The sequence below is a fragment of the Pelodiscus sinensis genome, chromosome 26, assembly GCF_052426305.1.
Source record: "Pelodiscus sinensis isolate ZL-2025 chromosome 26, ASM5242630v1, whole genome shotgun sequence".
Taxonomy (NCBI): domain Eukaryota; kingdom Metazoa; phylum Chordata; order Testudines; family Trionychidae; genus Pelodiscus; species Pelodiscus sinensis.
The window spans coordinates 1,258,695-1,286,060 of NC_143077.1; the positions used below are offsets into that span (position 1 = coordinate 1,258,695).

General features: G+C 62.3%; 1 protein-coding gene across 1 annotated transcript; it reads right to left on the reverse strand.

The window, feature by feature from the left end:
- Positions 1–262: 262 nt before the first annotated feature.
- On the reverse strand, positions 263–27,363 carry FUCA1 (alpha-L-fucosidase 1). The gene is made up of 8 exons (XM_075909119.2): positions 26,966–27,363; positions 11,282–11,416; positions 9,414–9,551; positions 8,781–8,886; positions 7,934–8,134; positions 7,529–7,719; positions 4,707–4,806; positions 263–1,779 (listed from the first exon to the last, which is right to left on the reverse strand). Exons 1-8 carry the CDS (start codon positions 27,313–27,315, stop codon positions 1,639–1,641), a joined length of 1,362 nt encoding a protein of 453 aa, XP_075765234.1. The 5' UTR covers positions 27,316–27,363; the 3' UTR covers positions 263–1,638.
- Between the last annotated feature and the right edge of the window lie 3 nt (positions 27,364–27,366).

Consider the following 27,366-nt stretch of genomic DNA (forward strand, 5'->3'; position numbering starts at 1 on the left):
CTACTGATTAACAAAACTGATGAGAATTATATTGGTTTTAAAACTCAGACCAATGGTACCTCTGCAAAGCTTTACATGTACAAATTACCTTCTGCCTACAGCTCTTTCCACAAGATGTGGATGTAGTTTCATTTAAGGACAAGAAATTAAAATCAGTTGAATTTATATTCATCTTAAATCCACTATATTTAATCTGCAAACAATATAAATCAACATTTACAATATGCAAATAAGTGATAACCCCTAATTCACATGAATGAAGCAGTGTTTCTTATAGACTTTTATTTTTTAAATTTACATATAAAAGTACATTGCACATAAGAACCTGAATCTGTGTAATTCCGATTAGACTTTAAATGGCATTACAGACTCACCCAAAACAGGATGTTTAATGATTGTACATACCAGAAAATAGAGTTTAAGCTATTGCATTTTTGATTAAAGACTAGTTTCAAAAAGTATTAAGCAACATGAATAATCAAGTCAGTTAATAGATGATTCAGTTTCAGAGCCCCTGAGTTGATACCCTATTTTTACAGCTATGTCTACACTTACACCCTCTTTCTAGAGAGGGATGCAAATAAAGACATTCAAAACGGCAAATGAAGCCAGGATTTAAGTATCCTGCGCTTCATTTGCATAATCACGTTATGGCGCTATTTCAAAATAACAGATGCTGTTAAGACAGTTATTTCAAGAGAAAACCCTTCTCTCAAAATAATCCTTATTCCTCATACAATGAGGTTTACCAGTTATTTCAAGAAGGGTTTTCTCTTGAAATAGCGTCTTAACAGCGTCTGTTATTTCGAAATAGCGCTATTTTGAAATAGTGCCATAACGCAATTATGCAAATGAAGTGCAGGATATTTAAATCTCTGCTTCATTTGCAATTTTGAATGTCTTCATTTGCATCCCTCTCTCGAAAGAGGATGCAAGTGTAGACATACCCATACAGATTTGGTGGAGACCTGCACTGTCCTGAACCACTTGACATTTTTTCCTGCTTTATTTTGCCTAGTTCAATGGTGCACACTTATTCACCAGTCTACTTATGATCAAGAAACATGCCTTAAACATGAAAACAGTTCCATCGCTCTAGTAGTCTTGATAACAACAGCTGTATCTTGAACATTTTGATAATTCTCATTGTCAGTCTTAGGCATTTTTAATAAATGCATAACTGCAATTTATTCACATTCTTTGTTTGCAGATTCCAGATCCTATTTCAGACAATTTTGTGACTGTCCCACACTAATTTCATTCTTCCACATGACAGAATGTGGTGTGACAGTCATGCCTATTAGGCCATAGTGCTGCAATTAAAGGTATACAAATAACATCTGCTAATACACCTGGCTACGGATCTCTCCTCACACTAGTCTGACCATACTCAGCAATCGAACATTGTTATTGCAGACCATGTCAGAATTTTCTCTCTGACATGAAATGTTCCGTGTGGGTGAGGCCTTCACTCCCACCAAGATGCAACTTATCTAGCTATTTTCTTGGCCAGAGTGGCTTAGAAAGGCATTCTCTTAGATGGGCAAGAAAAACAATTTATTAAGATTCCTTCACCTTCAGAAAATATAAAATCAAAGCAAAAAGCTCTAGGTTCCTTGGTTTTCTTCACAGGCACTATCACTCCACACCTTCTAGCTTGAGAGTCCAGCAACACTGCACTGGGAGAACAGATGGGGGTAAAAATGGCAAAGGGATCAGCAATCCTTTATCCGGGGCCTTCTCCCATTTCAGCATCTCAGAGAATCCCAACATAGTCACCTGAAAAAAAAGGAAAACACAATACACTCAACTCTTGCTTAATGCAAATACTTCCAGCCAATTCAACTAAAGTGTATTTGCAGGGTACAATGCAAGGCACATGACAATCATCTGACTGATTTTTCTTATAATGGTTTGGAAATGACACCACGTCCTCCTAGTTCCATTTGCACTGAATAGTTTAATAGATTTCTTTTTAAATTTGCTTTGCCATGTCAGAGTAGTCCTACTGCTATTTGGGATCCTCCATTCATTACACAGCAAATCAAGTCAGTTGAGGCTGCGAACTCTGGAAGAAGTGCCCTTTGCGGTACTGTGGCAAGTTTAAAAACAGTGCTGACAAGTCTTATCCAGTGTTACTTCAGGGAAAACAGTGGCTTAAAGCAGGGTGAACACACAGAAAGAGGGAATATAGTTCCTTTATGACCTCTTTGTGATAAAGACGACGACCCAAGACTAGAAGTAAGGGATAGAATCATAGAATACTAAGACTGGAAGGGACCTCGAGAGGTCATTGAGTCCAGTCCCCTGCCCTCATGGCAGAACCCAGTACTGTCTAGACCATCCCTGATAGATGTCTATATAACCTGCTCTTAAAGATTTCCAGAATGACGACTCCACAACCTCCCTAGGTAATCTATTCCAGTGTTTAACTACCCTGATAGTTAGGAACTTTTTCCTAATGTCCAACCTAAACCTCCCTCGCTGCAATTTAAGCCCATTGCTTCTTGTTCTATCTTCAGAGGCCAGGAAGAACAAGTTTTCTCCCTCCTCCTTGTGACACCCTTTTAGAAACCTGAAAACCGCTATCATGTCCCCTCCCTCTCAATCGTCTCTTTTCCAAACTAAACAAGCCCAATTCTTTCAGTCTTCCTTCATAGGTTATATTCTCTAGACCTTTATATCATTCTTGTTGCTCTTCTCTGGACCTTCTCCAATTTCTCCACATTTTTCTTGAAATGTGGTGCCCAGAACTGGACACAATACTCCAACTGAAGCCTAATCAGCACAGAGTAGAGTGGGAGAATGACTTCTAGTGTCTTGCTCACAACATACCTGTTAATACGTCCTAGAATCATGTTTGCTTTTTTTGCAACAGTGTCACACTGTTGACTCCTATTTAGCTTGTGATCCACTGTAACCCCTAGATCCCTTTCTGCCGTACTCTTTTCCATTCTGTGTGTGTGAAACTGGTTGTTCCTTCCTAAGTGGAGCACTTTGCATTTGTCCTTATTAAACTTCACACTGTTTACCTCAGACCATTTCTCCAATTTGTCCAGATCATTTTGAATTATGACCCTATGCTCCAGATTAGTCGCAGCCCCTCCCAGCTTGGTATCATCTGCAAACTTAATAAGTGTACTCTCTATGCCAATATCTAAATCATTGATGAAGATATTGAACAGAATCGGTCTCAAAACAGATCCCTGCAGAACCCCACTAGTTATACCTTTCCAGCAGGATTGTGAACCATTAATAACTACTCTCTGGGAACGGTTATCCAGCCAGTTATGCTCCCACATTATGTAGCCCCATCTATGTTGTATTTGCCAAGTTTATTGATAAGAATATCATGTGAGACCATATCAAATGCCTTACTCAAGTCTAATTATACCACATCCACTGCTTCTCCCTTATCCACAAGACTCGTTATCCTATCAAAGAAAGCTATCAGATTGGTTTGACATTTTTTTTTAAAACAAATCCATGCTGGCTGTTCCCTATCACCTTATTATCTTCCAAGTGTTTGCAGACGGATTCCTTAATTACTTGCTCCATTATCTTTCCTGGCACAGAAGTTAAACTGACTGGTCTGTAGTTTCCTGGGTTGTTTTTATTTCTCTTTCTATAAATGGGCACTATATTTGCCCTTTTCCAGTCTTCTGGTATCTCTCCTGTCTTCCATGATTTTCTAAAGATGAAAGCTAAAAGCTCAGATACCTGCTTTATCAGCTCTTTGAGCATTCTAGGATGCATTTCATCAGGCCTTGGTGACTTACAGACATCTAACTTTTCTAAGTGATTTTTAACTTGTTCTTTTTATATTTTATCTTCTAATCCTACCCCCTTCCTACTAGCATTCACTAGGTTAGGCATTCCTTTATCAGACTTCTTGATAAAGACGTAACATAGAAGGCATTAAGCATCTCTGTCATTTTCAAGTTTCCTGTTACTGTTTCTCTTTCCTCACTGAACAATGGGCCTACCCTGTCCTTGGTCTTTTCTCTTGCTTCTAATATATTTATAGAATGTCTTCTTGTTTCCCTTTATGCCTGTAGCTAGTTTGAGCTCATTTTGTGCCTTTGTCTTTCTAATCTTGCCCCTGCATTCCTGTATTGTGTGCCTATATTAATCCTTTGTAATTTGTCCTAGTTTCCATTTTTTATATGACTCCTTTTTTATTTTTAGATCATGCAAGATCTCCTGGTTGATCCAAGGCGGTCTTTTGCCATATTTTCTATCTTTCCTTCACAGCGGAATAGCTTGCTTTTGGGCCCTTAATAATGTCCCTTTGAAAAACTGCCAACTCTCTTCAGTTGTTTTTCCCCTCAGTCTCACTTTCCATAGGACCTTACCTACCAGTTCTCTGAGTTTACCAAAATCTGCCTTCCTGAAATCCATTGTCTCTAATATGCCGTTCTCCCTTCTACCTTACCCTAGAATCATAAACTATATTTTTTCATGATCACTTTCACCCAAGTTGCCTTCCACTTTCAAATTCTCAACCAGTTCCTCCCTATTTGTTAAAATCAATTCTAGAACAGCTTCCCCCCCTCCCCCAATAGCTTTTTCAACCTTCTGAAATAAAAAGTTGATAACTTATACACTTTCACCAGATATTTAACAGACCCAGGCTGGGCCATCTCAGTCTTTGTATACCAGAGAGCGACTCGAGAGATTCATTATCTATTCTTCAGATTCCTTACTTGTGTGCTTGAAGATGGAATAGGTGAAGACAGCTTCAACACTTTTTCCTCTGGCCAGGTTATAAAGATGGCATAGACAGTTGATCCTTTAGAAGTGTACCTGAGAGAATATATGATGGTATACAGAGGTGGGAAGATCACCACAAGATACAGAGGCAGACAAGCAATTGGCTTTGTCAAAAGTAAAGCTAAAGTGCCTGCCTTCCCCACAGTCAGTCAGTCTTGCCATGCTGGGAAAGCCTGCCACACAGGAGTCATCTGCTATCCTTGCACATCTCAGAACTTTGGAACCACCATTTATCCAGTCACAGGGACTGAGGAAAGCTAAATAATGTCTACATACGCTCCCTGAAAATAAAGGTCACCTTGCAACATGGCCTTAATTTAGGTTGGTGTGGTCAATAGTGTGGGTTAAGCTCTTGTGAAGCTGCATGTAGGTCTTGTTATTCTCATTGAAAACACAACTTAGGTTTTCAGCATTCTGGTCTCCTTACACACATTTTCCTCTTTGAGGAAATGCATAACATTAATGGAAGAGGTGTGAGGCCTGGGACAGAAGTTGTGTGCAGTAGGGGAGGTTGGAGTATGGGTGCAGGAGGGAGGCTGTGAACTGGGGAAGCAATCTGGGGTGCAGGGTCTGGGAGGAGGTTGTGACTAGAGATGTTAAAATGTATTCATGTAAACATATAACCACTGAAAGTTTCCACTGATACTGAGGCAGCAGTGTAGGGTGAGGGGGACACTATGAGTATGTCTAGACTACATAGCTCTGTCGCCAGAGCCATGTAGATTAGTTTACTAGACATACCTAAATGAAGCAGCAATTTAAATAATCGCCGCTTCGTTTAAATTAAAATGGCTGCCGCGCCGAGCCGACAAACAGCTGATCGGCTCAGCGTGGCAGCCATTTAAATTTAAACGAAGCGGCGATTATTTAAATTGCCGCTTCATTTAGGTATGTCTAGTAAACTAATCTACATGGCTCTGGCGACAGAGTCATGTAGTCTAGACATACCCTATGTGAAACCATGCAAATTAGTTAGGGATGTCATTGTGTAGTCAAGTACACAATTAACTGGTAAACCCAGGCTTACTGGTTAATTCTATTGACTCCATACATTCCCCTACCTTGCTGCCTCTATATCAGACACAGCAGGAGGTGGGAGCGGGAGTCAGCTTTTAAAGCCAGCTCCCCACAAGCACCGGATCTGCAGAGCCACGTGGTCCAGTCCTGTCCCGTTCCCCACCATGCCTGACAGAGGCAGCAGGACAGAGGATGAGGGGGGCAGGTGGGAGCCAGTACACACAGGATGACAGCTTTCAAGCCAGCTTTTGTGCTAGCTCTGAAACCGCCCCCCGCCTCTACTGGTGGCAGCGGCGGAGGGTGGGAGGAGGAAAAGGGAGGCTATCCGTGGTGAGCCCAAGCCAGCACAGCCTCTATCCGCAGGGAGACTGGACACCCCTGTGGACAGGGGTTGCTGCCACCCCACACTGCTACCTCTATCGGAGACAGCGGTGCAGGCTGGCAGGCGGGAGCTGATTTTTAAACCCTTGCAGACTGGCTCCTGCCTACCACCCTGCACTGATGCTTCTATTAGAGGCAGCAGTGCAGGGTACCATGGGGTTCCCTGGGAGCAGGGCTGGGAGCGCACAGACTGCCAACCCCACTCCCAGGGAATATTAAATAGTCATGCAACCGATAATATCACTTACACGCTATCTAACTCCCTAATTTTAACCAATGAGCCTAGGCTCATCAGTTGACTGTTTACACAGGTACACGTTCACATCCCTAGTTGTGACTGGGGTAAGTGTGCAGGAGTGGGGGCAGAGGGTTGAGAAGCAGGAACAGCTGGGGCACCAGGTGCAGGCTCTGGCAGGAGACACTTACCTAGGCAGCTCCTGGCCAGCAGCTCATTAGGTCCTTCAGGCAGACTCTGAGTTCCACACCGCTCAGAACAGCCAGGTGCAGGGACCATGTGCTTCTCTAAGTTCCATGAGCAGCCCTCCCTACCCCCATACATCACAAACCTGGCCCAGACAGCTCAAGTTGTGAGACTGTGCTGTGGACAGGAGCAGCACAGTGGTGCTTGCGGTGCTCAGAGGAACACTTGGCCCTTGCAGATGGTCACTTTGAGTGGCATGCAGAGATGTGAAAGGCAGGGAGCCTACTCAAGGCTTTCGCTGGGCCCCGGGCCTATTTTGCCCATCTGAGTGAAAAGTTCTACTCTGGAGAAGCAAGATGAAATCCCTCAGGTTTAGTTTAGGGATGTAAAATCCCATTTAATCAGTTTTTACCAGTTAACCAATTAGAGGGGGGCAAGGTTGGGCTGCTCCATTGACATCTCTAAATTTAGATTTTTTTTTTATTTTTTTTTAAAAAGCACATAAATAATCAGGGACTTCAGTTCTACCCTTCTCTACAGCTCCTTGTATTAAACACCCTGAAGGGGGAAAGGGAGGCAAATGCGATAAGTGCCCCCACAGCCCAGTGATTCCAGACGGCCCACTGCAACAGTGGCTGGAGCCCTAGTCTCTTTGAATTGCTGCTGAAGCCCCCACAGCACACTACGAACAGCGCTGAAGCCACCTGGGGGAAGCTAAGGTGGCTGTGAAGCCCCCCTCCCCTTCACTCCCCCACCTTGCCCAGTGCACACCCTGACCTGGGGAGGCGGTTCAGTACTCAGAGTGAATCAGTGCCTTTCTGCAGTGTTCATTTTTCTTTGGAGTCCTCAACATTTGGAGCGAGCTCAACCATTCTTGTGAGATCACAGCCTGAGACGTGGCTGTTTCAGCGTGGTCTTGTGTAAAGTAATCCTTACCATACACTGTTTGTGGTGTTCTCCATCTGTACTCGCCATGGTTTAGAAGCATAAATTGCCTCTCCGTTAACACCCAGCCATTTTCCAAGGGAAAGAAGCCTTTCTTGGAAGACTGGAACAATCACTCCCTCTTTTGTAGGGCCCACATTGAGAAGATAGTTGCCGCCAAAACTCACAGTCTGCACTAGCTCCTGTGACAAAGACAGAAAGTACCATGAATTCACTTTACTTTCACTCCTGAGAGAGACAGGCATTTGCACAAAGCTTTATTCTCTTGTTCCTGCTACTTTAGACCCCAACCTACCATACTGTCATGTTAGATATCTGGCATCTATTTGCCAAGCAAGAAGACAGAAAACTGCCTCTAATCCCCAGTAATCCCCTTATCTATATTTAAGTCCTTACTGAAATAATACTTGATTCATCCATGAGCTCATTGAGTTGCATGTTGCTTCGATAGCCCCATGACCTTCTGTCAATAGATGTGCACATCTCCCACTTGTGCTGCGGCAGGGTGCCTGGCTTGTATTTATCAGCACAGTTATAGTATCCTCCATGATGGCAGGAGCAGTTATTGCACCAACGGTCATTTACTACAACAGTATCCTAGAATGATGAGAAACAGTTTAGAGCAGAGACCATTTTGACTTAGACCAGTGATGGGCAACCTAAGCTAGTGAGTGGCCTGCATGAGTGGCCCTTCCATCTCAGTGGCTGCAAGATTGTCATAACCAAAATGGTCTCTTGGGATAGGGTAGTTTTGGTAAGTGTGCTTGTGTACTTAGAATCTGCGGGATGTGAGGATCGCACTGTAGCAGCGCTCTGACTGGATGCAGAGGGAGTGCATGGCTCTCACAGTGAGTGTTGTGTGCAATCAGCACCCACCTCACTTCACGTGCCTTTGGTTTGTGTGTGCGTCCCTTTAGTAATACAGGTAGGAAAAAAACCTGGAAGCCAGAAGAATCTGGTAATCCTTCATATGGGCAACAGTAAACAAAATGTCTCTCAGGCCACACACAGAACCCTGATGGACAGCATGTGGCTCTCAGGGGCTGCAGTTTGCCACCACTGACTTAAACACTCAATTGTTCTGCTACAGTGTTTCACAAGAACAAGTTTGTGGGGTTTGCTCTGGTTTGGTTAGTAGGCTCCCAAAAACAGGTCGATTCATTATTTTTTATTAAAAGGTCAAATACTCCTCAACAATTTATATACATTGATCATGAGAATTTGACTTAGAGAAACACAGTACCTTGACAGGACTATCATTATAAAGCCAGGCAAGGAAAGAGGTAGAGTTCCAATATGTGTCTGGTGCCTCCCAGTCACCATCTGACCAAATCAAATCTGGTTTATACCTAAGAGATAGATAAATGTTACTACAAAATTTAACACTCACTTCTGGTCCAATCCAAAGGGAAGACCTTCATAGGGAAACGTCTTTAATTCTTGCTCATGAAGTTCAATTATCTTTGCTTTCAAAAGCTTCTCTTATTGTATGACATAACCAGGTAATGTGTCAGAGTGCCAGAGGACAAAAAAAAATAAAAATAAAACCACCACCACGCACACCCATGAAGGAGATCCTAGCAGCAGCAAGGGCTGGGAATGTAGCACTAACAAAAAAGGGGAACTGCAAGTTGTCTCCGTGCAGGCATAATGGCCAGTAGATAATACTGAGGAAAAAAAGTGCTCCCATGCACAGATAAATCATGTGCTCTCATACACAGATAAATCTCCCTTTTCAGACCAACTCAAACGTATAGGGAAGTGAGATTTGCTTTGTGGTCAGGCAACAAATATATCTCCTCCCCCCGCATGCATACCTTTACCCCAAAAGACAGAAAGAAATATTCAGGATTGCTTAGACAGTTGCAGCTCTTACCTTAAAACAAGATCATAAAGCTCTGGCATTGTTTTTAAAAAGACAAAATTCTGTGTCTTGAAGCCATTTTTTTTGTCATCTAAATACAGAGGATTAAACCACTCTAATAGTGAATGGTACAGTCCATAGCGTATATTCCTTTAATATTAAACAAAGAAATGAAAGTTGGGTTAACAAAAAAGTATCAGTTTGAAAAAAGAGCTCACTGCATTTTCACTGCACTGTTGTGAAGCTTACAATATGAAATCAAAATGACAAGAACCTAGTATTATAATATTCAATTATATCCATTCACAGGTTTCAAAATACTTCCTAATGTTAGGTAAATACCACACACTCCTCCTCACATGCAAAACAGAGATTGAGTAACTTGCCTGAAGTTACACAGTGAGTTAGTAGAAGCATCAGAAATATGGCCCTGGCTGTCAAATTCTGATACCCGTGCTCTGGACCTTGCTGCCACCCTGTACACTTAACATTAAGGATGTTAAATATTGGTTACTGAGTAGTCGATTAACCTCATGAATTCTTATTGGTTATTTGACTATTCTATAATCCCTGGAGGTAGCGCTGGCAGCCAGTGCAGTCTGTATCAGAGGCAGCAGTATGGAGTGCCAGGTGGGAGCTGGTCTGCAAGGGGAGCCAGTTTAAAAAACAGCTCCCCTGGCCTGTCGCCCTGCACTACTGCCTCTGATACAGAACAGAGCTGGGCTGCCTGTCCACCTGGCTCTTAATACACTTTAAATGAAGAGCCACAGTGGGAATAAATCCTGGACCCAGCACAAGCAAGGACTGAGCCAGGCTGCTAAAAAATTTATTGGCAAGGGGGAGAGCTTTTGCTAATCGACTACACTGTTACATCCCTACTCAACATTAGGTAAAGCAATTTTACATTGTACTAGGAAACCAACAGGAGATTGGATAACAGAATTCTCTAACCCTCAGGCAATACTATTTTTTGAAAATGAATCTGAGGAACTGTCTCGGATTGAAGTGTCATTAGAGGAGGTTTTGGGACAAATAGAAAAACTTAATGTTAACAAATCTCCTGGACCAAATGGCATTCACCCAAGGGTTCTAAAAGAACTCAAATGGGAAATTACTGAACTATTATCTGTGGTTTGTAACCTATCCTTTAAATCGGCTTCTGTACCTAATGACTGGAAGGTAGCCAACGTGACACCAATATTTAAAAAGGGCTCTAGAGGCGATCCTGGCAATTACAGACTGGTAAGTCTAACTTCAGTACCGGGGAAATTAGTCGAAACAACAGTAATGAATAAAATTGTGAGGCATGTAGAAGAACATAATTTGTTGGACAAAAGTCAACGTGGTTTCTGTAAAGGGAAATCATGTCTTACTAATCTATTAGAGTTCTTTGAAGGGGTTAACAAACATGAAGACAAGGGGGATCCAGTAGATATAGTATACTTAGATTTTCAGAAAGCCTTTGACAAGGTCCCTCACCAAAGGCTCTTGTGTAAATTACATGGCCATGGGATAAGAGGGAAGGTCCTTTCTTGGATTGAGAACTGGTTAAAAGACAGAAAACAAAGGGTAGGAATAAATGGTAAATTTTCAGAATGGAGAAGAGTAACTAGTTGTGTCCCCCAAGGGTCAGACCTGGGACCAATCCTTTTCAACTTATTCATAAATGATCTGGAGAAAGGGGTAAGCAGTGAGGTGGTAAAGTTTGCGGATGATACCACACTGTTGAGGATAGTCAAGACAGAAGCAGACTGTGAGGGACTCCAAGAAGATCTCACCCACCCAAGACCTAGGACATGCTAATGGTCATCTAATTCAAGAACTGGAAGTAGTTTTTGGGTAACAAAGTTGCGACAATAAGTACAAGAGCAGTAACATACCTTTCTCTAAGAGCTTGTCCCAGTTCACCCACTAGGTCTCGATGGGGTCCTACATCCATAGAATTCCAGTTCCAGGACACAGGAGACCCCCAGTTAGTGTAGCCTTCATGATGCTTTGAAGTCAGCACCACATACCTGTGGAAATCAAGACCTCAGATCTTATCAGAAGTAAACAGAGCCTACGTGAGATACTCCACATCTGAATCAAACTGGTACTTGGAAAGCAAAGTACAGTAGACTTCCGATAATCCGCCACCTTTGGGACCTAGGTGGTGCCGGATTATTGGATATGCCAGAGTATCTGGAGGTTCTGGTACAGCTGCACAGCACCTGATCTCCCTTCCTCTCCCCTCTCCTTTCCCCTTGGCTGAAGCAAAACGCTCTTCTTCATGCTGTAACCCAATCCCCCTCCCCTCTCCTTTTCTCTTTGCTTCTCCTTCTCCGTGCTGTAACCTGCTCCTCCTCCCCCTCCCCTATCCCCTTCACTGAAGCAAAACGCTCTTCTCCATGCTGTAACCCAATCCCCCCCCCCCACCCTTATGTTCGTTCCAGCCGGCTTTTTAATCAGCTGGATGGGAGCGCTTGACATTTTGATGCCGGAGTATCAGGGGTGCCGGACTATTGGCGTTTTACTGTACACGGTAAAGGTAGTGTCAAATGCCTGACCCTCAATAAGGAGGGAGAACTTCTAAGGGCAAAAGAGTAAACCTAAATAAAAAACAGAAGTGTGTCTACGTGGCTCCTTACAACAACACTAAATCCACTTTAAAGCCACTGACTGAGTGATAAATGTCTAGTTTGCACTACAAAAGTGCTCCCATGGTTCTAGTGAGTTTAGTGGTTTTGAGGCTAATTTACAAAACCAAATCATTTCTGCTTTCTGTATGTGTGAAGAAACCACATTGCACTAAGATCTCAGAAAGTATCGTCATCTATTGGCCAAAGGAGGAAGTGACTATGATATAGTCACCTGACATCCACCTGACCATTCTTCTGGTGGAAAGCAGAAGAAAATTATTCTCTTTGGCATCTAGCTTTGATGAATACAAAGTGTAAAAGCTACGAATTTGCTCCTTTACTGAGAATGATACATCCTCAGGACGCTGTGATCAAGGGATCAGCCAGGCAGGGAAACACACTATAGGAACCAGGGCTCTGTCATATACACTGTAGATGTTCTGAATAACCAATGATCCTTAGCAACATTTTGGGTGCACAATCATCACCAGTGACCAACGTTCCCGTTAATCTTTTCCACCACCATGGCAGAAAGGGATCTAGGGGTCATAGTGGACCACAAGTTGAATATGAGTCAACAGTGTGATGCTGTTACAACCTAGAATCATATTTGCTTTTTTTGCATCAACAGGTGTGTTGTAAGCAAAACTCGTGAAGTCATTCTGCCGCTCTACTCTGCACTAGTTAGGCCTCAGCTGGAGTACTGTGTCCAGTTCTGGGCGCCACATTTCAAGAAAGATGTGGAGAAATTGGAAAGGGTACAGAGAAGAGCGACAAGAATGATTAAAGGTCTAGAGAACATGACCTATGAAGCCAGGCTTCATGAACTGGGCTTGTTTAGTTTGGAAAAAAGAAGATTAAGGGGGGACATGATAGCGGTTTTCAAATATCTAAAAGGGTGTCACAAGGAGGAAGGAGAAAATTTGTTCCTCTTGGTTTCTGAGGACAGGACAAGGAGTAATGGGCTTAAAGTGCAGCAGGGGAGGTTTAGATTGGACATTAGGAAAAAATTCCTAACTGTCAGGGTGGTCAAATATTGGAATAAATTGCCAAGGGAGGTGGTGGAATCTCCCTCTCTGGAGATATTTAAGAACAGGTTAGATAGACATCTGTCAGGGATGGTGTAGGTGGAGCTTGGTCGTGCCTTGAGGGCGGGGGGCTGGACTCGATGACCTCTTGAGGTCCCTTCCAGTCCTATTATTCTATGATTCTATGTGCAAAATAAATTTTTATGTGCACGAATGCATGTGTGGATGTGCCTCTGCAGAAGAAACACAAAGCCTGGCTGTGGGGCGCTGCTAAATTTGCATCGACTATTCGATTAGATAAGGGCACCTTGGCCTTTGAAGTGTACCAACAGTCCCACAGCGGTGACTACGCTACCCAGGCGAGGGCGCAGCGGGCAGCACGGGGCCGGGGACTCCAGCGAGGGCGCAGCGGGCAGCACGGGGCCGGGGACTCCAGCGAGGGCGCAGCGGGCAGCACGGGGCCGGGGACTCCAGCGAGGGCGCAGCGGGCAGCACGGGGCCGGGGACTCCAGCGAGGGCGCAGCGGGCAGCACGGGGCCGGGGACTCCAGCGAGGGCGCAGCGGGCAGCACGGGGCCGGGGACTCCAGCGAGGGCGCAGCGGGCAGCACGGGGCCGGGGACTCCAGCGAGGGCGCAGCGGGCAGCACGGGGCCGGGGACTCCAGCGAGGGCGCAGCGGGCAGCACGGGGCCGGGGACTCCAGCGAGGGCGCAGCGGGCAGCACGGGGCCGGGGACTCCAGCGAGGGCGCAGCGGGCAGCACGGGGCCGGGGACTCCAGCGAGGGCGCAGCGGGCAGCACGGGGCCGGGGACTCCAGCGAGGGCGCAGCGGGCAGACGGGGCCGGGGACTCCAGCGAGGGCGCAGCGGGCAGACGGGGCCGGGGACTCCAGCGAGGGCGCAGCGGGCAGCACGGGGCCGGGGACTCCAGCGAGGGCGCAGCGGGCAGCACGGGGCCGGGGACTCCAGCGAGGGCGCAGCGGGCAGACGGGGCCGGGGACTCCAGCGAGGGCGCAGCGGGCAGCACGGGGCCGGGGACTCCAGCGAGGGCGCAGCGGGCAGCACGGGGCCGGGGACTCCAGCGAGGGCGCAGCGGGCAGCACGGGGCCGGGGACTCCAGCGAGGGCGCAGCGGGCAGCACGGGGCCGGGGACTCCAGCGAGGGCGCAGCGGGCAGCACGGGGCCGGGGACTCCAGCGAGGGCGCAGCGGGCAGCACGGGGCCGGGGACTCCAGCGAGGGCGCAGCGGGCAGCACGGGGCCGGGGACTCCAGCGAGGGCGCAGCGGGCAGCACGGGGCCGGGGACTCCAGCGAGGGCGCAGCGGGCAGACGGGGCCGGGGACTCCAGCGAGGGCGCAGCGGGCAGCACGGGGCCGGGGACTCCAGCGAGGGCGCAGCGGGCAGCACGGGGCCGGGGACTCCAGCGAGGGCGCAGCGGGCAGCACGGGGCCGGGGACTCCAGCGAGGGCGCAGCGGGCAGCACGGGGCCGGGGACTCCAGCGAGGGCGCAGCGGGCAGACGGGGCCGGGGACTCCAGCGAGGGCGCAGCGGGCAGCACGGGGCCGGGGACTCCAGCGAGGGCGCAGCGGGCAGACGGGGCCGGGGACTCCAGCGAGGGCGCAGCGGGCAGCACGGGGCCGGGGACTCCAGCGAGGGCGCAGCGGGCAGACGGGGCCGGGGACTCCAGCGAGGGCGCAGCGGGCAGCACGGGGCCGGGGACTCCAGCGAGGGCGCAGCGGGCAGACGGGGCCGGGGACTCCAGCGAGGGCGCAGCGGGCAGCACGGGGCCGGGGACTCCAGCGAGGGCGCAGCGGGCAGACGGGGCCGGGGACTCCAGCGAGGGCGCAGCGGGCAGACGGGGCCGGGGACTCCAGCGAGGGCGCAGCGGGCAGACGGGGCCGGGGACTCCAGCGAGGGCGCAGCGGGCAGCACGGGGCCGGGGACTCCAGCGAGGGCGCAGCGGGCAGCACGGGGCCGGGGACTCCAGCGAGGGCGCAGCGGGCAGCACGGGGCCGGGGACTCCAGCGAGGGCGCAGCGGGCAGCACGGGGCCGGGGACTCCAGCGAGGGCGCAGCGGGCAGCACGGGGCCGGGGACTCCAGCGAGGGCGCAGCGGGCAGACGGGGCCGGGGACTCCAGCGAGGGCGCAGCGGGCAGACGGGGCCGGGGACTCCAGCGAGGGCGCAGCGGGCAGACGGGGCCGGGGACTCCAGCGAGGGCGCAGCGGGCAGACGGGGCCGGGGACTCCAGCGAGGGCGCAGCGGGCAGCACGGGGCCGGGGACTCCAGCGAGGGCGCAGCGGGCAGCACGGGGCCGGGGACTCCAGCGAGGGCGCAGCGGGCAGCACGGGGCAGGGGACTCCAGCGAGGGCGCAGCGGGCAGACGGGGCCGGGGACTCCAGCGAGGGCGCAGCGGGCAGACGGGGCCGGGGACTCCAGCGAAGGCGCAGCGGGCAGCATGGGGCCGGGGACTCCAGCGAGGGCGCAGCGGGCAGACGGGGCCGGGGACTCCAGCGAGGGCGCAGCGGGCAGACGGGGCCGGGGACTCCAGCGAGGGCGCAGCGGGCAGCACGGGGCCGGGGACTCCAGCGAGGGCGCAGCGGGCAGCACGGGGCCGGGGACTCCAGCGAGGGCGCAGCGGGCAGCACGGGGCCGGGGACTCCAGCGAGGGCGCAGCGGGCAGACGGGGCCGGGGACTCCAGCGAGGGCGCAGCGGGCAGCACGGGGCCGGGGACTCCAGCGAGGGCGCAGCGGGCAGCACGGGGCCGGGGACTCCAGCGAGGGCGCAGCGGGCAGCACGGGGCCGGGGACTCCAGCGAGGGCGCAGCGGGCAGCACGGGGCCGGGGACTCCAGCGAGGGCGCAGCGGGCAGCACGGGGCCGGGGACTCCAGCGAGGGCGCAGCGGGCAGCACGGGGCCGGGGACTCCAGCGAGGGCGCAGCGGGCAGCACGGGGCCGGGGACTCCAGCGAGGGCGCAGCGGGCAGACGGGGCCGGGGACTCCAGCGAGGGCGCAGCGGGCAGCACGGGGCCGGGGACTCCAGCGAGGGCGCAGCGGGCAGCACGGGGCCGGGGACTCCAGCGAGGGCGCAGCGGGCAGCACGGGGCCGGGGACTCCAGCGAGGGCGCAGCGGGCAGCACGGGGCCGGGGACTCCAGCGAGGGCGCAGCGGGCAGCACGGGGCCGGGGACTCCAGCGAGGGCGCAGCGGGCAGCACGGGGCCGGGGACTCCAGCGAGGGCGCAGCGGGCAGCACGGGGCCGGGGACTCCAGCGAGGGCGCAGCGGGCAGCACGGGGCCGGGGACTCCAGCGAGGGCGCAGCGGGCAGCACGGGGCCGGGGACTCCAGCGAGGGCGCAGCGGGCAGCACGGGGCCGGGGACTCCAGCGAGGGCGCAGCGGGCAGACGGGGCCGGGGACTCCAGCGAGGGCGCAGCGGGCAGACGGGGCCGGGGACTCCAGCGAGGGCGCAGCGGGCAGACGGGGCCGGGGACTCCAGCGAAGGCGCAGCGGGCAGCACGGGGCCGGGGACTCCAGCGAGGGCGCAGCGGGCAGACGGGGCCGGGGACTCCAGCGAGGGCGCAGCGGGCAGCACGGGGCCGGGGACTCCAGCGAGGGCGCAGCGGGCAGCACGGGGCCGGGGACTCCAGCGAGGGCGCAGCGGGCAGCACGGGGCCGGGGACTCCAGCGAGGGCGCAGCGGGCAGCACGGGGCCGGGGACTCCAGCGAGGGCGCAGCGGGCAGCACGGGGCCGGGGACTCCAGCGAGGGCGCAGCGGGCAGCACGGGGCCGGGGACTCCAGCGAGGGCGCAGCGGGCAGCACGGGGCCGGGGACTCCAGCGAGGGCGCAGCGGGCAGCACGGGGCCGGGGACTCCAGCGAGGGCGCAGCGGGCAGCACGGGGCCGGGGACTCCAGCGAGGGCGCAGCGGGCAGACGGGGCCGGGGACTCCAGCGAGGGCGCAGCGGGCAGACGGGGCCGGGGACTCCAGCGAGGGCGCAGCGGGCAGCACGGGGCCGGGGACTCCAGCGAGGGCGCAGCGGGCAGCACGGGGCCGGGGACTCCAGCGAGGGCGCAGCGGGCAGCACGGGGCCGGGGACTCCAGCGAGGGCGCAGCGGGCAGCACGGGGCCGGGGACTCCAGCGAGGGCGCAGCGGGCAGCACGGGGCCGGGGACTCCAGCGAGGGCGCAGCGGGCAGCACGGGGCCGGGGACTCCAGCGAGGGCGCAGCGGGCAGACGGGGCCGGGGACTCCAGCGAGGGCGCAGCGGGCAGCACGGGGCCGGGGACTCCAGCGAGGGCGCAGCGGGCAGACGGGGCCGGGGACTCCAGCGAGGGCGCAGCGGGCAGCACGGGGCCGGGGACTCCAGCGAGGGCGCAGCGGGCAGACGGGGCCGGGGACTCCAGCGAGGGCGCAGCGGGCAGCACGGGGCCGGGGACTCCAGCGAGGGCGCAGCGGGCAGACGGGGCCGGGGACTCCAGCGAGGGCGCAGCGGGCAGACGGGGCCGGGGACTCCAGCGAGGGCGCAGCGGGCAGACGGGGCCGGGGACTCCAGCGAGGGCGCAGCGGGCAGACGGGGCCGGGGACTCCAGCGAGGGCGCAGCGGGCAGACGGGGCCGGGGACTCCAGCGAGGGCGCAGCGGGCAGCACGGGGCCGGGGACTCCAGCGAGGGCGCAGCGGGCAGCACGGGGCCGGGGACTCCAGCGAGGGCGCAGCGGGCAGCACGGGGCCGGGGACTCCAGCGAGGGCGCAGCGGGCAGCACGGGGCCGGGGACTCCAGCGAGGGCGCAGCGGGCAGCACGGGGCCGGGGACTCCAGCGAGGGCGCAGCGGGCAGCACGGGGCCGGGGACTCCAGCGAGGGCGCAGCGGGCAGCACGGGGCCGGGGACTCCAGCGAGGGCGCAGCGGGCAGACGGGGCCGGGGACTCCAGCGAGGGCGCAGCGGGCAGCACGGGGCCGGGGACTCCAGCGAGGGCGCAGCGGGCAGACGGGGCCGGGGACTCCAGCGAGGGCGCAGCGGGCAGACGGGGCCGGGGACTCCAGCGAGGGCGCAGCGGGCAGACGGGGCCGGGGACTCCAGCGAAGGCGCAGCGGGCAGCACGGGGCCGGGGACTCCAGCGAGGGCGCAGCGGGCAGACGGGGCCGGGGACTCCAGCGAGGGCGCAGCGGGCAGCACGGGGCCGGGGACTCCAGCGAGGGCGCAGCGGGCAGCACGGGGCCGGGGACTCCAGCGAGGGCGCAGCGGGCAGCACGGGGCCGGGGACTCCAGCGAGGGCGCAGCGGGCAGCACGGGGCCGGGGACTCCAGCGAGGGCGCAGCGGGCAGCACGGGGCCGGGGACTCCAGCGAGGGCGCAGCGGGCAGCACGGGGCCGGGGACTCCAGCGAGGGCGCAGCGGGCAGCACGGGGCCGGGGACTCCAGCGAGGGCGCAGCGGGCAGCACGGGGCCGGGGACTCCAGCGAGGGCGCAGCGGGCAGCACGGGGCCGGGGACTCCAGCGAGGGCGCAGCGGGCAGCACGGGGCCGGGGACTCCAGCGAGGGCGCAGCGGGCAGACGGGGCCGGGACTCCAGCGAGGGCGCAGCGGGCAGACGGGGCCGGGGACTCCAGCGAGGGCGCAGCGGGCAGACGGGGCCGGGGACTCCAGCGAGGGCGCAGCGGGCAGCACGGGGCCGGGGACTCCAGCGAGGGCGCAGCGGGCAGCACGGGGCCGGGGACTCCAGCGAGGGCGCAGCGGGCAGCACGGGGCCGGGGACTCCAGCGAGGGCGCAGCGGGCAGCACGGGGCCGGGGACTCCAGCGAGGGCGCAGCGGGCAGACGGGGCCGGGGACTCCAGCGAGGGCGCAGCGGGCAGCACGGGGCCGGGACTCCAGCGAGGGCGCAGCGGGCAGCACGGGGCCGGGGACTCCAGCGAGGGCGCAGCGGGCAGCACGGGGCCGGGGACTCCAGCGAGGGCGCAGCGGGCAGACGGGGCCGGGGACTCCAGCGAGGGCGCAGCGGGCAGCACGGGGCCGGGGACTCCAGCGAGGGCGCAGCGGGCAGACGGGGCCGGGGACTCCAGCGAGGGCGCAGCGGGCAGCACGGGGCCGGGGACTCCAGCGAGGGCGCAGCGGGCAGACGGGGCCGGGGACTCCAGCGAGGGCGCAGCGGGCAGACGGGGCCGGGGACTCCAGCGAGGGCGCAGCGGGCAGCACGGGGCCGGGGACTCCAGCGAGGGCGCAGCGGGCAGCACGGGGCCGGGGACTCCAGCGAGGGCGCAGCGGGCAGCACGGGGCCGGGGACTCCAGCGAGGGCGCAGCGGGCAGCACGGGGCCGGGGACTCCAGCGAGGGCGCAGCGGGCAGCACGGGGCCGGGGACTCCAGCGAGGGCGCAGCGGGCAGACGGGGCCGGGGACTCCAGCGAGGGCGCAGCGGGCAGACGGGGCCGGGGACTCCAGCGAGGGCGCAGCGGGCAGACGGGGCCGGGGACTCCAGCGAGGGCGCAGCGGGCAGCACGGGGCCGGGGACTCCAGCGAGGGCGCAGCGGGCAGCACGGGGCCGGGGACTCCAGCGAGGGCGCAGCGGGCAGCACGGGGCCGGGGACTCCAGCGAGGGCGCAGCGGGCAGCACGGGGCAGGGGACTCCAGCGAGGGCGCAGCGGGCAGACGGGGCCGGGGACTCCAGCGAGGGCGCAGCGGGCAGACGGGGCCGGGGACTCCAGCGAAGGCGCAGCGGGCAGCATGGGGCCGGGGACTCCAGCGAGGGCGCAGCGGGCAGACGGGGCCGGGGACTCCAGCGAGGGCGCAGCGGGCAGACGGGGCCGGGGACTCCAGCGAGGGCGCAGCGGGCAGCACGGGGCCGGGGACTCCAGCGAGGGCGCAGCGGGCAGCACGGGGCCGGGGACTCCAGCGAGGGCGCAGCGGGCAGCACGGGGCCGGGGACTCCAGCGAGGGCGCAGCGGGCAGCACGGGGCCGGGGACTCCAGCGAGGGCGCAGCGGGCAGCACGGGGCCGGGGACTCCAGCGAGGGCGCAGCGGGCAGCACGGGGCCGGGGACTCCAGCGAGGGCGCAGCGGGCAGACGGGGCCGGGGACTCCAGCGAGGGCGCAGCGGGCAGACGGGGCCGGGGACTCCAGCGAGGGCGCAGCGGGCAGACGGGGCCGGGGACTCCAGCGAGGGCGCAGCGGGCAGCACGGGGCCGGGGACTCCAGCGAGGGCGCAGCGGGCAGCACGGGGCCGGGGACTCCAGCGAGGGCGCAGCGGGCAGCACGGGGCCGGGGACTCCAGCGAGGGCGCAGCGGGCAGCACGGGGCCGGGGACTCCAGCGAGGGCGCAGCGGGCAGCCCGGGGCCGGGGACTCCAGCGAGGGCGCAGCGGGCAGCACGGGGGCCGGGGACTCCAGCGAGGGCGCAGCGGGCAGACGGGGCCGGGGACTCCAGCGAGGGCGCAGCGGGCAGACGGGGCCGGGGACTCCAGCGAGGGCGCAGCGGGCAGCACGGGGCCGGGGACTCCAGCGAGGGCGCAGCGGGCAGCACGGGGCCGGGGACTCCAGCGAGGGCGCAGCGGGCAGCACGGGGCCGGGGACTCCAGCGAGGGCGCAGCGGGCAGACGGGGCCGGGGACTCCAGCGAGGGCGCAGCGGGCAGCACGGGGCCGGGGACTCCAGCGAGGGCGCAGCGGGCAGCACGGGGCCGGGGACTCCAGCGAGGGCGCAGCGGGCAGACGGGGCCGGGGACTCCAGCGAGGGCGCAGCGGGCAGACGGGGCCGGGGACTCCAGCGAGGGCGCAGCGGGCAGACGGGGCCGGGGACTCCAGCGAGGGCGCAGCGGGCAGACGGGGCCGGGGACTCCAGCGAGGGCGCAGCGGGCAGACGGGGCCGGGGACTCCAGCGAGGGCGCAGCGGGCAGACGGGGCCGGGGACTCCAGCGAGGGCGCAGCGGGCAGACGGGGCCGGGGACTCCAGCGAGGGCGCAGCGGGCAGCACGGGGCCGGGGACTCCAGCGAGGGCGCAGCGGGCAGCACGGGGCCGGGGACTCCAGCGAGGGCGCAGCGGGCAGCACGGGGCCGGGGACTCCAGCGAGGGCGCAGCGGGCAGCACGGGGCCGGGGACTCCAGCGAGGGCGCAGCGGGCAGACGGGGCCGGGGACTCCAGCGAGGGCGCAGCGGGGAGACGGGGCCGGGGACTCCAGCGAAGGCGCAGCGGGCAGCATGGGGCCGGGGACTCCAGCGAGGGCGCAGCGGGCAGACGGGGCCGGGGACTCCAGCGAGGGCGCAGCGGGCAGACGGGGCCGGGGACTCCAGCGAGGGCGCAGCGGGCAGCACGGGGCCGGGACTCCAGCGAGGGCGCAGCGGGCAGCACGGGGCCGGGGACTCCAGCGAGGGCGCAGCGGGCAGACGGGGCCGGGGACTCCAGCGAGGGCGCAGCGGGCAGCACGGGGCCGGGGACTCCAGCGAGGGCGCAGCGGGCAGCACGGGGCCGGGGACTCCAGCGAGGGCGCAGCGGGCAGCACGGGGCCGGGGACTCCAGCGAGGGCGCAGCGGGCAGCACGGGGCCGGGGACTCCAGCGAGGGCGCAGCGGGCAGCACGGGGCCGGGGACTCCAGCGAGGGCGCAGCGGGCAGCACGGGGCCGGGGACTCCAGCGAGGGCGCAGCGGGCAGCACGGGGCCGGGGACTCCAGCGAGGGCGCAGCGGGCAGCACGGGGCCGGGGACTCCAGCGAGGGCGCAGCGGGCAGCACGGGGCCGGGGACTCCAGCGAGGGCGCAGCGGGCAGCACGGGGCCGGGGACTCCAGCGAGGGCGCAGCGGGCAGCACGGGGCCGGGGACTCCAGCGAGGGCGCAGCGGGCAGCACGGGGCCGGGGACTCCAGCGAGGGCGCAGCGGGCAGCACGGGGCCGGGGACTCCAGCGAGGGCGCAGCGGGCAGCACGGGGCCGGGGACTCCAGCGAGGGCGCAGCGGGCAGCACGGGGCCGGGGACTCCAGCGAGGGCGCAGCGGGCAGCACGGGGCCGGGGACTCCAGCGAGGGCGCAGCGGGCAGCACGGGGCCGGGGACTCCAGCGAGGGCGCAGCGGGCAGCACGGGGCCGGGGACTCCAGCGAGGGCGCAGCGGGCAGCACGGGGCCGGGGACTCCAGCGAGGGCGCAGCGGGCAGCACGGGGCCGGGGACTCCAGCGAGGGCGCAGCGGGCAGCACGGGGCCGGGGACTCCAGCGAGGGCGCAGCGGGCAGCACGGGGCCGGGGACTCCAGCGAGGGCGCAGCGGGCAGCACGGGGCCGGGGACTCCAGCGAGGGCGCAGCGGGCAGCACGGGGCCGGGGACTCCAGCGAGGGCGCAGCGGGCAGCACGGGGCCGGGGACTCCAGCGAGGGCGCAGCGGGCAGCACGGGGCCGGGGACTCCAGCGAGGGCGCAGCGGGCAGCACGGGGCCGGGGACTCCAGCGAGGGCGCAGCGGGCAGCACGGGGCCGGGGACTCCAGCGAGGGCGCAGCGGGCAGCACGGGGCCGGGGACTCCAGCGAGGGCGCAGCGGGCAGCACGGGGCCGGGGACTCCAGCGAGGGCGCAGCGGGCAGCACGGGGCCGGGGACTCCAGCGAGGGCGCAGCGGGCAGCACGGGGCCGGGGACTCCAGCGAGGGCGCAGCGGGCAGCACGGGGCCGGGGACTCCAGCGAGGGCGCAGCGGACAGACGGGGCCGGGGACTCCAGCGAGGGCGCAGCGGGCAGACGGGGCCGGGGACTCCAGCGAGGGCGCAGCGGGCAGACGGGGCCGGGGACTCCAGCGAGGGCGCAGCGGGCAGCACGGGGCCGGGGACTCCAGCGAGGGCGCAGCGGGCAGCACGGGGCCGGGGACTCCAGCGAGGGCGCAGCGGGCAGCACGGGGCCGGGGACTCCAGCGAGGGCGCAGCGGGCAGCACGGGGCCGGGGACTCCAGCGAGGGCGCAGCGGGCAGCACGGGGCCGGGGACTCCAGCGAGGGCGCAGCGGGCAGACGGGGCCAGGGACTCCAGCGAGGGCGCAGCGGGCAGACGGGGCCAGGGACTCCAGCGAGGGCGCAGCGGGCAGCACGGGGGCCGGGGACTCCAGCGAGGGCGCAGCGGGCAGACGGGGCCGGGGACTCCAGCGAGGGCGCAGCGGGCAGACGGGGCCGGGGACTCCAGCGAGGGCGCAGCGGGCAGACGGGGCCGGGGACTCCAGCGAGGGCGCAGCGGGCAGCACGGGGCCGGGGACTCCAGCGAGGGCGCAGCGGGCAGCACGGGGCCGGGGACTCCAGCGAGGGCGCAGCGGGCAGCACGGGGCCGGGGACTCCAGCGAGGGCGCAGCGGGCAGACGGGGCCGGGGACTCCAGCGAGGGCGCAGCGGGCAGCACGGGGCCGGGGACTCCAGCGAGGGCGCAGCGGGCAGCATGGGGCCGGGGACTCCAGCGAGGGCGCAGCGGGCAGCATGGGGCCGGGGACTCAAGCGAGGGCGCAGCGGGCAGCATGGGGCCGGGGACTCCAGCGAGGGCGCAGCGGGCAGACGGGGCCAGGGACTCAAGCGAGGGCGCAGCGGGCAGCACGGGGCCGGGGACTCCAGCGAGGGCGCAGCGGGCAGCACGGGGCCGGGGACTCCAGCGAGGGCGCAGCGGGCAGCACGGGGCCGGGGACTCCAGCGAGGGCGCAGCGGGCAGCACGGGGCCGGGGACTCCAGCGAGGGCGCAGCGGGCAGCACGGGGCCGGGGACTCCAGCGAGGGCGCAGCGGGCAGCACGGGGCCGGGGACTCCAGCGAGGGCGCAGCGGGCAGCACGGGGCCGGGGACTCCAGCGAGGGCGCAGCGGGCAGCACGGGGCCGGGGACTCCAGCGAGGGCGCAGCGGGCAGCACGGGGCCGGGGACTCCAGCGAGGGCGCAGCGGGCAGCATGGGGCCGGGGACTCCAGCGAGGGCGCAGCGGGCAGACGGGGCCGGGGACTCCAGCGAGGGCGCAGCGGGCAGACGGGGCCGGGGACTCCAGCGAGGGCGCAGCGGGCAGCATGGGGCCAGGGACTCCAGCGAGGGCGCAGCGGGCAGCATGGGGCCAGGGACTCCAGCGAGGGCGCAGCGGGCAGCATGGGGCCGGGGACTCCAGCGAGGGCGCAGCGGGCAGCATGGGGCCGGGGACTCCAGCGAGGGCGCAGCGGGCAGACGGGGCCGGGGACTCAAGCGAGGGCGCAGCGGGCAGCACGGGGCCGGGGACTCCAGCGAGGGCGCAGCGGGCAGGACGGGGCCGGGGACTCCAGCGAGGGCGCAGCGGGCAGCACGGGGCCGGGGACTCCAGCGAGGGCGCAGCGGGCAGACGGGGCCGGGGACTCCAGCGAGGGCGCAGCGGGCAGCACGGGGCCGGGGACTCCAGCGAGGGCGCAGCGGGCAGCAGGGGGCCGGGGACTCCAGCGAGGGCGCAGCGGGCAGCAGGGGGCCGGGGACTCCAGCGAGGGCGCAGCGGGCAGCACGGGGCCGGGGACTCCAGCGAGAGCGCAGCGGGCAGCACGGGGCCGGGGACTCCAGCGAGGGCGCAGCGGGCAGCACGGGGCCGGGGACTCCAGCGAGGGCGCAGCGGGCAGCACGGGGCCGGGGACTCCAGCGAGGGCGCAGCGGGCAGCAGGGGGCCGGGGACTCCAGCGAGGGCGCAGCGGGCAGCACGGGGCCGGGGACTCCAGCGAGGGCGCAGCGGGCAGCACGGGGCCGGGGACTCCAGCGAGGGTGCAGCGGGCAGCACGGGGCCGGGGACTCCAGCGAGGGCGCAGCGGGCAGACGGGGCCGGGGACTCCAGCGAGGGCGCAGCGGGCAGCATGGGGCCGGGGACTCCAGCGAGGGCGCAGCGGGCAGCAGGGGGCCGGGGACTCCAGCGAGGGCGCAGCGGGCAGCAGGGGGCCGGGGACTCCAGCGAGGGCGCAGCGGGCAGCACGGGGCCGGGGACTCCAGCGAGGGCGCAGCGGGCAGCATGGGGCCGGGGACTCCAGCGAGGGCGCAGCGGGCAGACGGGGCCGGGGACTCCAGCGAGGGCGCAGCGGGCAGCATGGGGCCGGGGACTCCAGCGAGGGCGCAGCGGGCAGCACGGGGCCGGGGACTCCAGCGAGGGCGCAGCGGGCAGACGGGGCCAGGGACTCCAGCGAGGGCGCAGCGGGCAGCACGGGGCCGGGGACTCCAGCGAGGGCGCAGCGGGCAGCATGGGGCCGGGGACTCCAGCGAGGGCGCAGCGGGCAGCACGGGGCCGGGGACTCCAGCGAGGGCGCAGCGGGCAGCATGGGGCCGGGGACTCCAGCGAGGGCGCAGCGGGCAGACGGGGCCGGGGACTCCAGCGAGGGCGCAGCGGGCAGCATGGGGCCGGGGACTCCAGCGAGGGCGCAGCGGGCAGCACGGGGCCGGGGACTCCAGCGAGGGCGCAGCGGGCAGACGGGGCCGGGGACTCCAGCGAGGGCGCAGCGGGCAGCACGGGGCCGGGGACTCCAGCGAGGGCGCAGCGGGCAGCACGGGGCCGGGGACTCCAGCGAGGGCGCAGCGGGCAGCACGGGGCCGGGGACTCCAGCGAGGGCGCAGCGGGCAGACGGGGCCGGGGACTCCAGCGAGGGCGCAGCGGGCAGCACGGGGCCGGGGACTCCAGCGAGGGCGCAGCGGGCAGCACGGGGCCGGGGACTCCAGCGAGGGCGCAGCGGGCAGCACGGGGCCGGGGACTCCAGCGAGGGCGCAGCGGGCAGCACGGGGCCGGGGACTCCAGCGAGGGCGCAGCGGGCAGCACGGGGCCGGGGACTCCAGCGAGGGCGCAGCGGGCAGCAGGGGGCCGGGGACTCCAGCGAGGGCGCAGCGGGCAGCATGGGGCCGGGGACTCCAGCGAGGGCGCAGCGGGCAGCACGGGGCCGGGGACTCCAGCGAGGGTGCAGCGGGCAGCACGGGGCCGGGGACTCCAGCGAGGGCGCAGCGGGCAGCACGGGGCCGGGGACTCCAGCGAGGGCGCAGCGGGCAGCATGGGGCCGGGGACTCCAGCGAGGGCGCAGCGGGCAGCATGGGGCCGGGGACTCCAGCGAGGGTGCAGCGGGCAGCACGGGGCCGGGGACTCCAGCGAGGGCGCAGCGGGCAGACGGGGCCGGGGACTCCAGCGAGGGCGCAGCGGGCAGACGGGGCCGGGGACTCCAGCGAGGGCGCAGCGGGCAGACGGGGCCGGGGACTCCAGCGAGGGCGCAGCGGGCAGACGGGGCCGGGGACTCCAGCGAGGGCGCAGCGGGCAGCATGGGGCCGGGGACTCCAGCGAGGGCGCAGCGGGCAGCAGGGGGCCGGGGACTCCAGCGAGGGCGCAGCGGGCAGACGGGGCCGGGGACTCCAGCGAGGGCGCAGCGGGCAGACGGGGCCGGGGACTCCAGCGAGGGCGCAGCGGGCAGACGGGGCCGGGGACTCCAGCGAGGGCGCAGCGGGCAGCACGGGGCCGGGGACTCCAGCGAGGGCGCAGCGGGCAGCACGGGGCCGGGGACTCCAGCGAGGGCGCAGCGGGCAGCACGGGGCCGGGGACTCCAGCGAGGGCGCAGCGGGCAGACGGGGCCGGGGACTCCAGCGAGGGCGCAGCGGGCAGCATGGGGCCGGGGACTCCAGCGAGGGCGCAGCGGGCAGCAGGGGGCCGGGGACTCCAGCGAGGGCGCAGCGGGCAGCACGGGGGCCGGGGACTCCACCAGTCCTCTGCTGCTTAGAAGCGCCCCCTCGTCCTGACACGGGCTGCAAGGGGGGAGATAGTGGTCCACGGCCTCAGGACGGGAGCACGGCCAGTGACTGCCCCCCCAGCACACAGCGGGCCCCCCCCCAGCACACAGCGGCGGCCCCCCCCCCAGCACACAGCGGCGGCCCCCCCCCCAGCACAGAGCCCCCCCAGCACACAGCGGCGCCCCCCCCCCAGCACAGAGCCCCCCCCAGCACACAGCGGCGGCCCCCCCCCAGCACAGAGCCCCCCCCACTGACCTGGCGCCGGCCTGCTGGAAGAGCCAGGCCCAGTAGCGCGGCTCGAAGTCGCGGGCGGCGAAGCGCGCGGCGAAGTCGGCGTAGGTGGTGTTGGGCGGGAAGCGCTCGCGCACGAAGCGCGCGTAGTCGGGGCGGCGCTCGGCCCGCCAGCGCCACCAGAACCACTCGGAGCCGTAGGCCGGGACGGCGAACACGCCCCAGTGCACGAACACCCCCACCTTGGCCTGGTCGAACCACGCGGGCAGCGGCCTGGCGTCCAGGCTGGGCCAGTCCGGGCTGTAGCGGGCCCCGCAGGCCGCCCCGGCGCCCAGCAGCAGCAGCAGCCCGCGCGCGGCTCCCAGCAACGCCATCGCCCTCTTCCGCCCGCCGGACGGGGAGCGGCACGGGCCACGCCGAGCGCG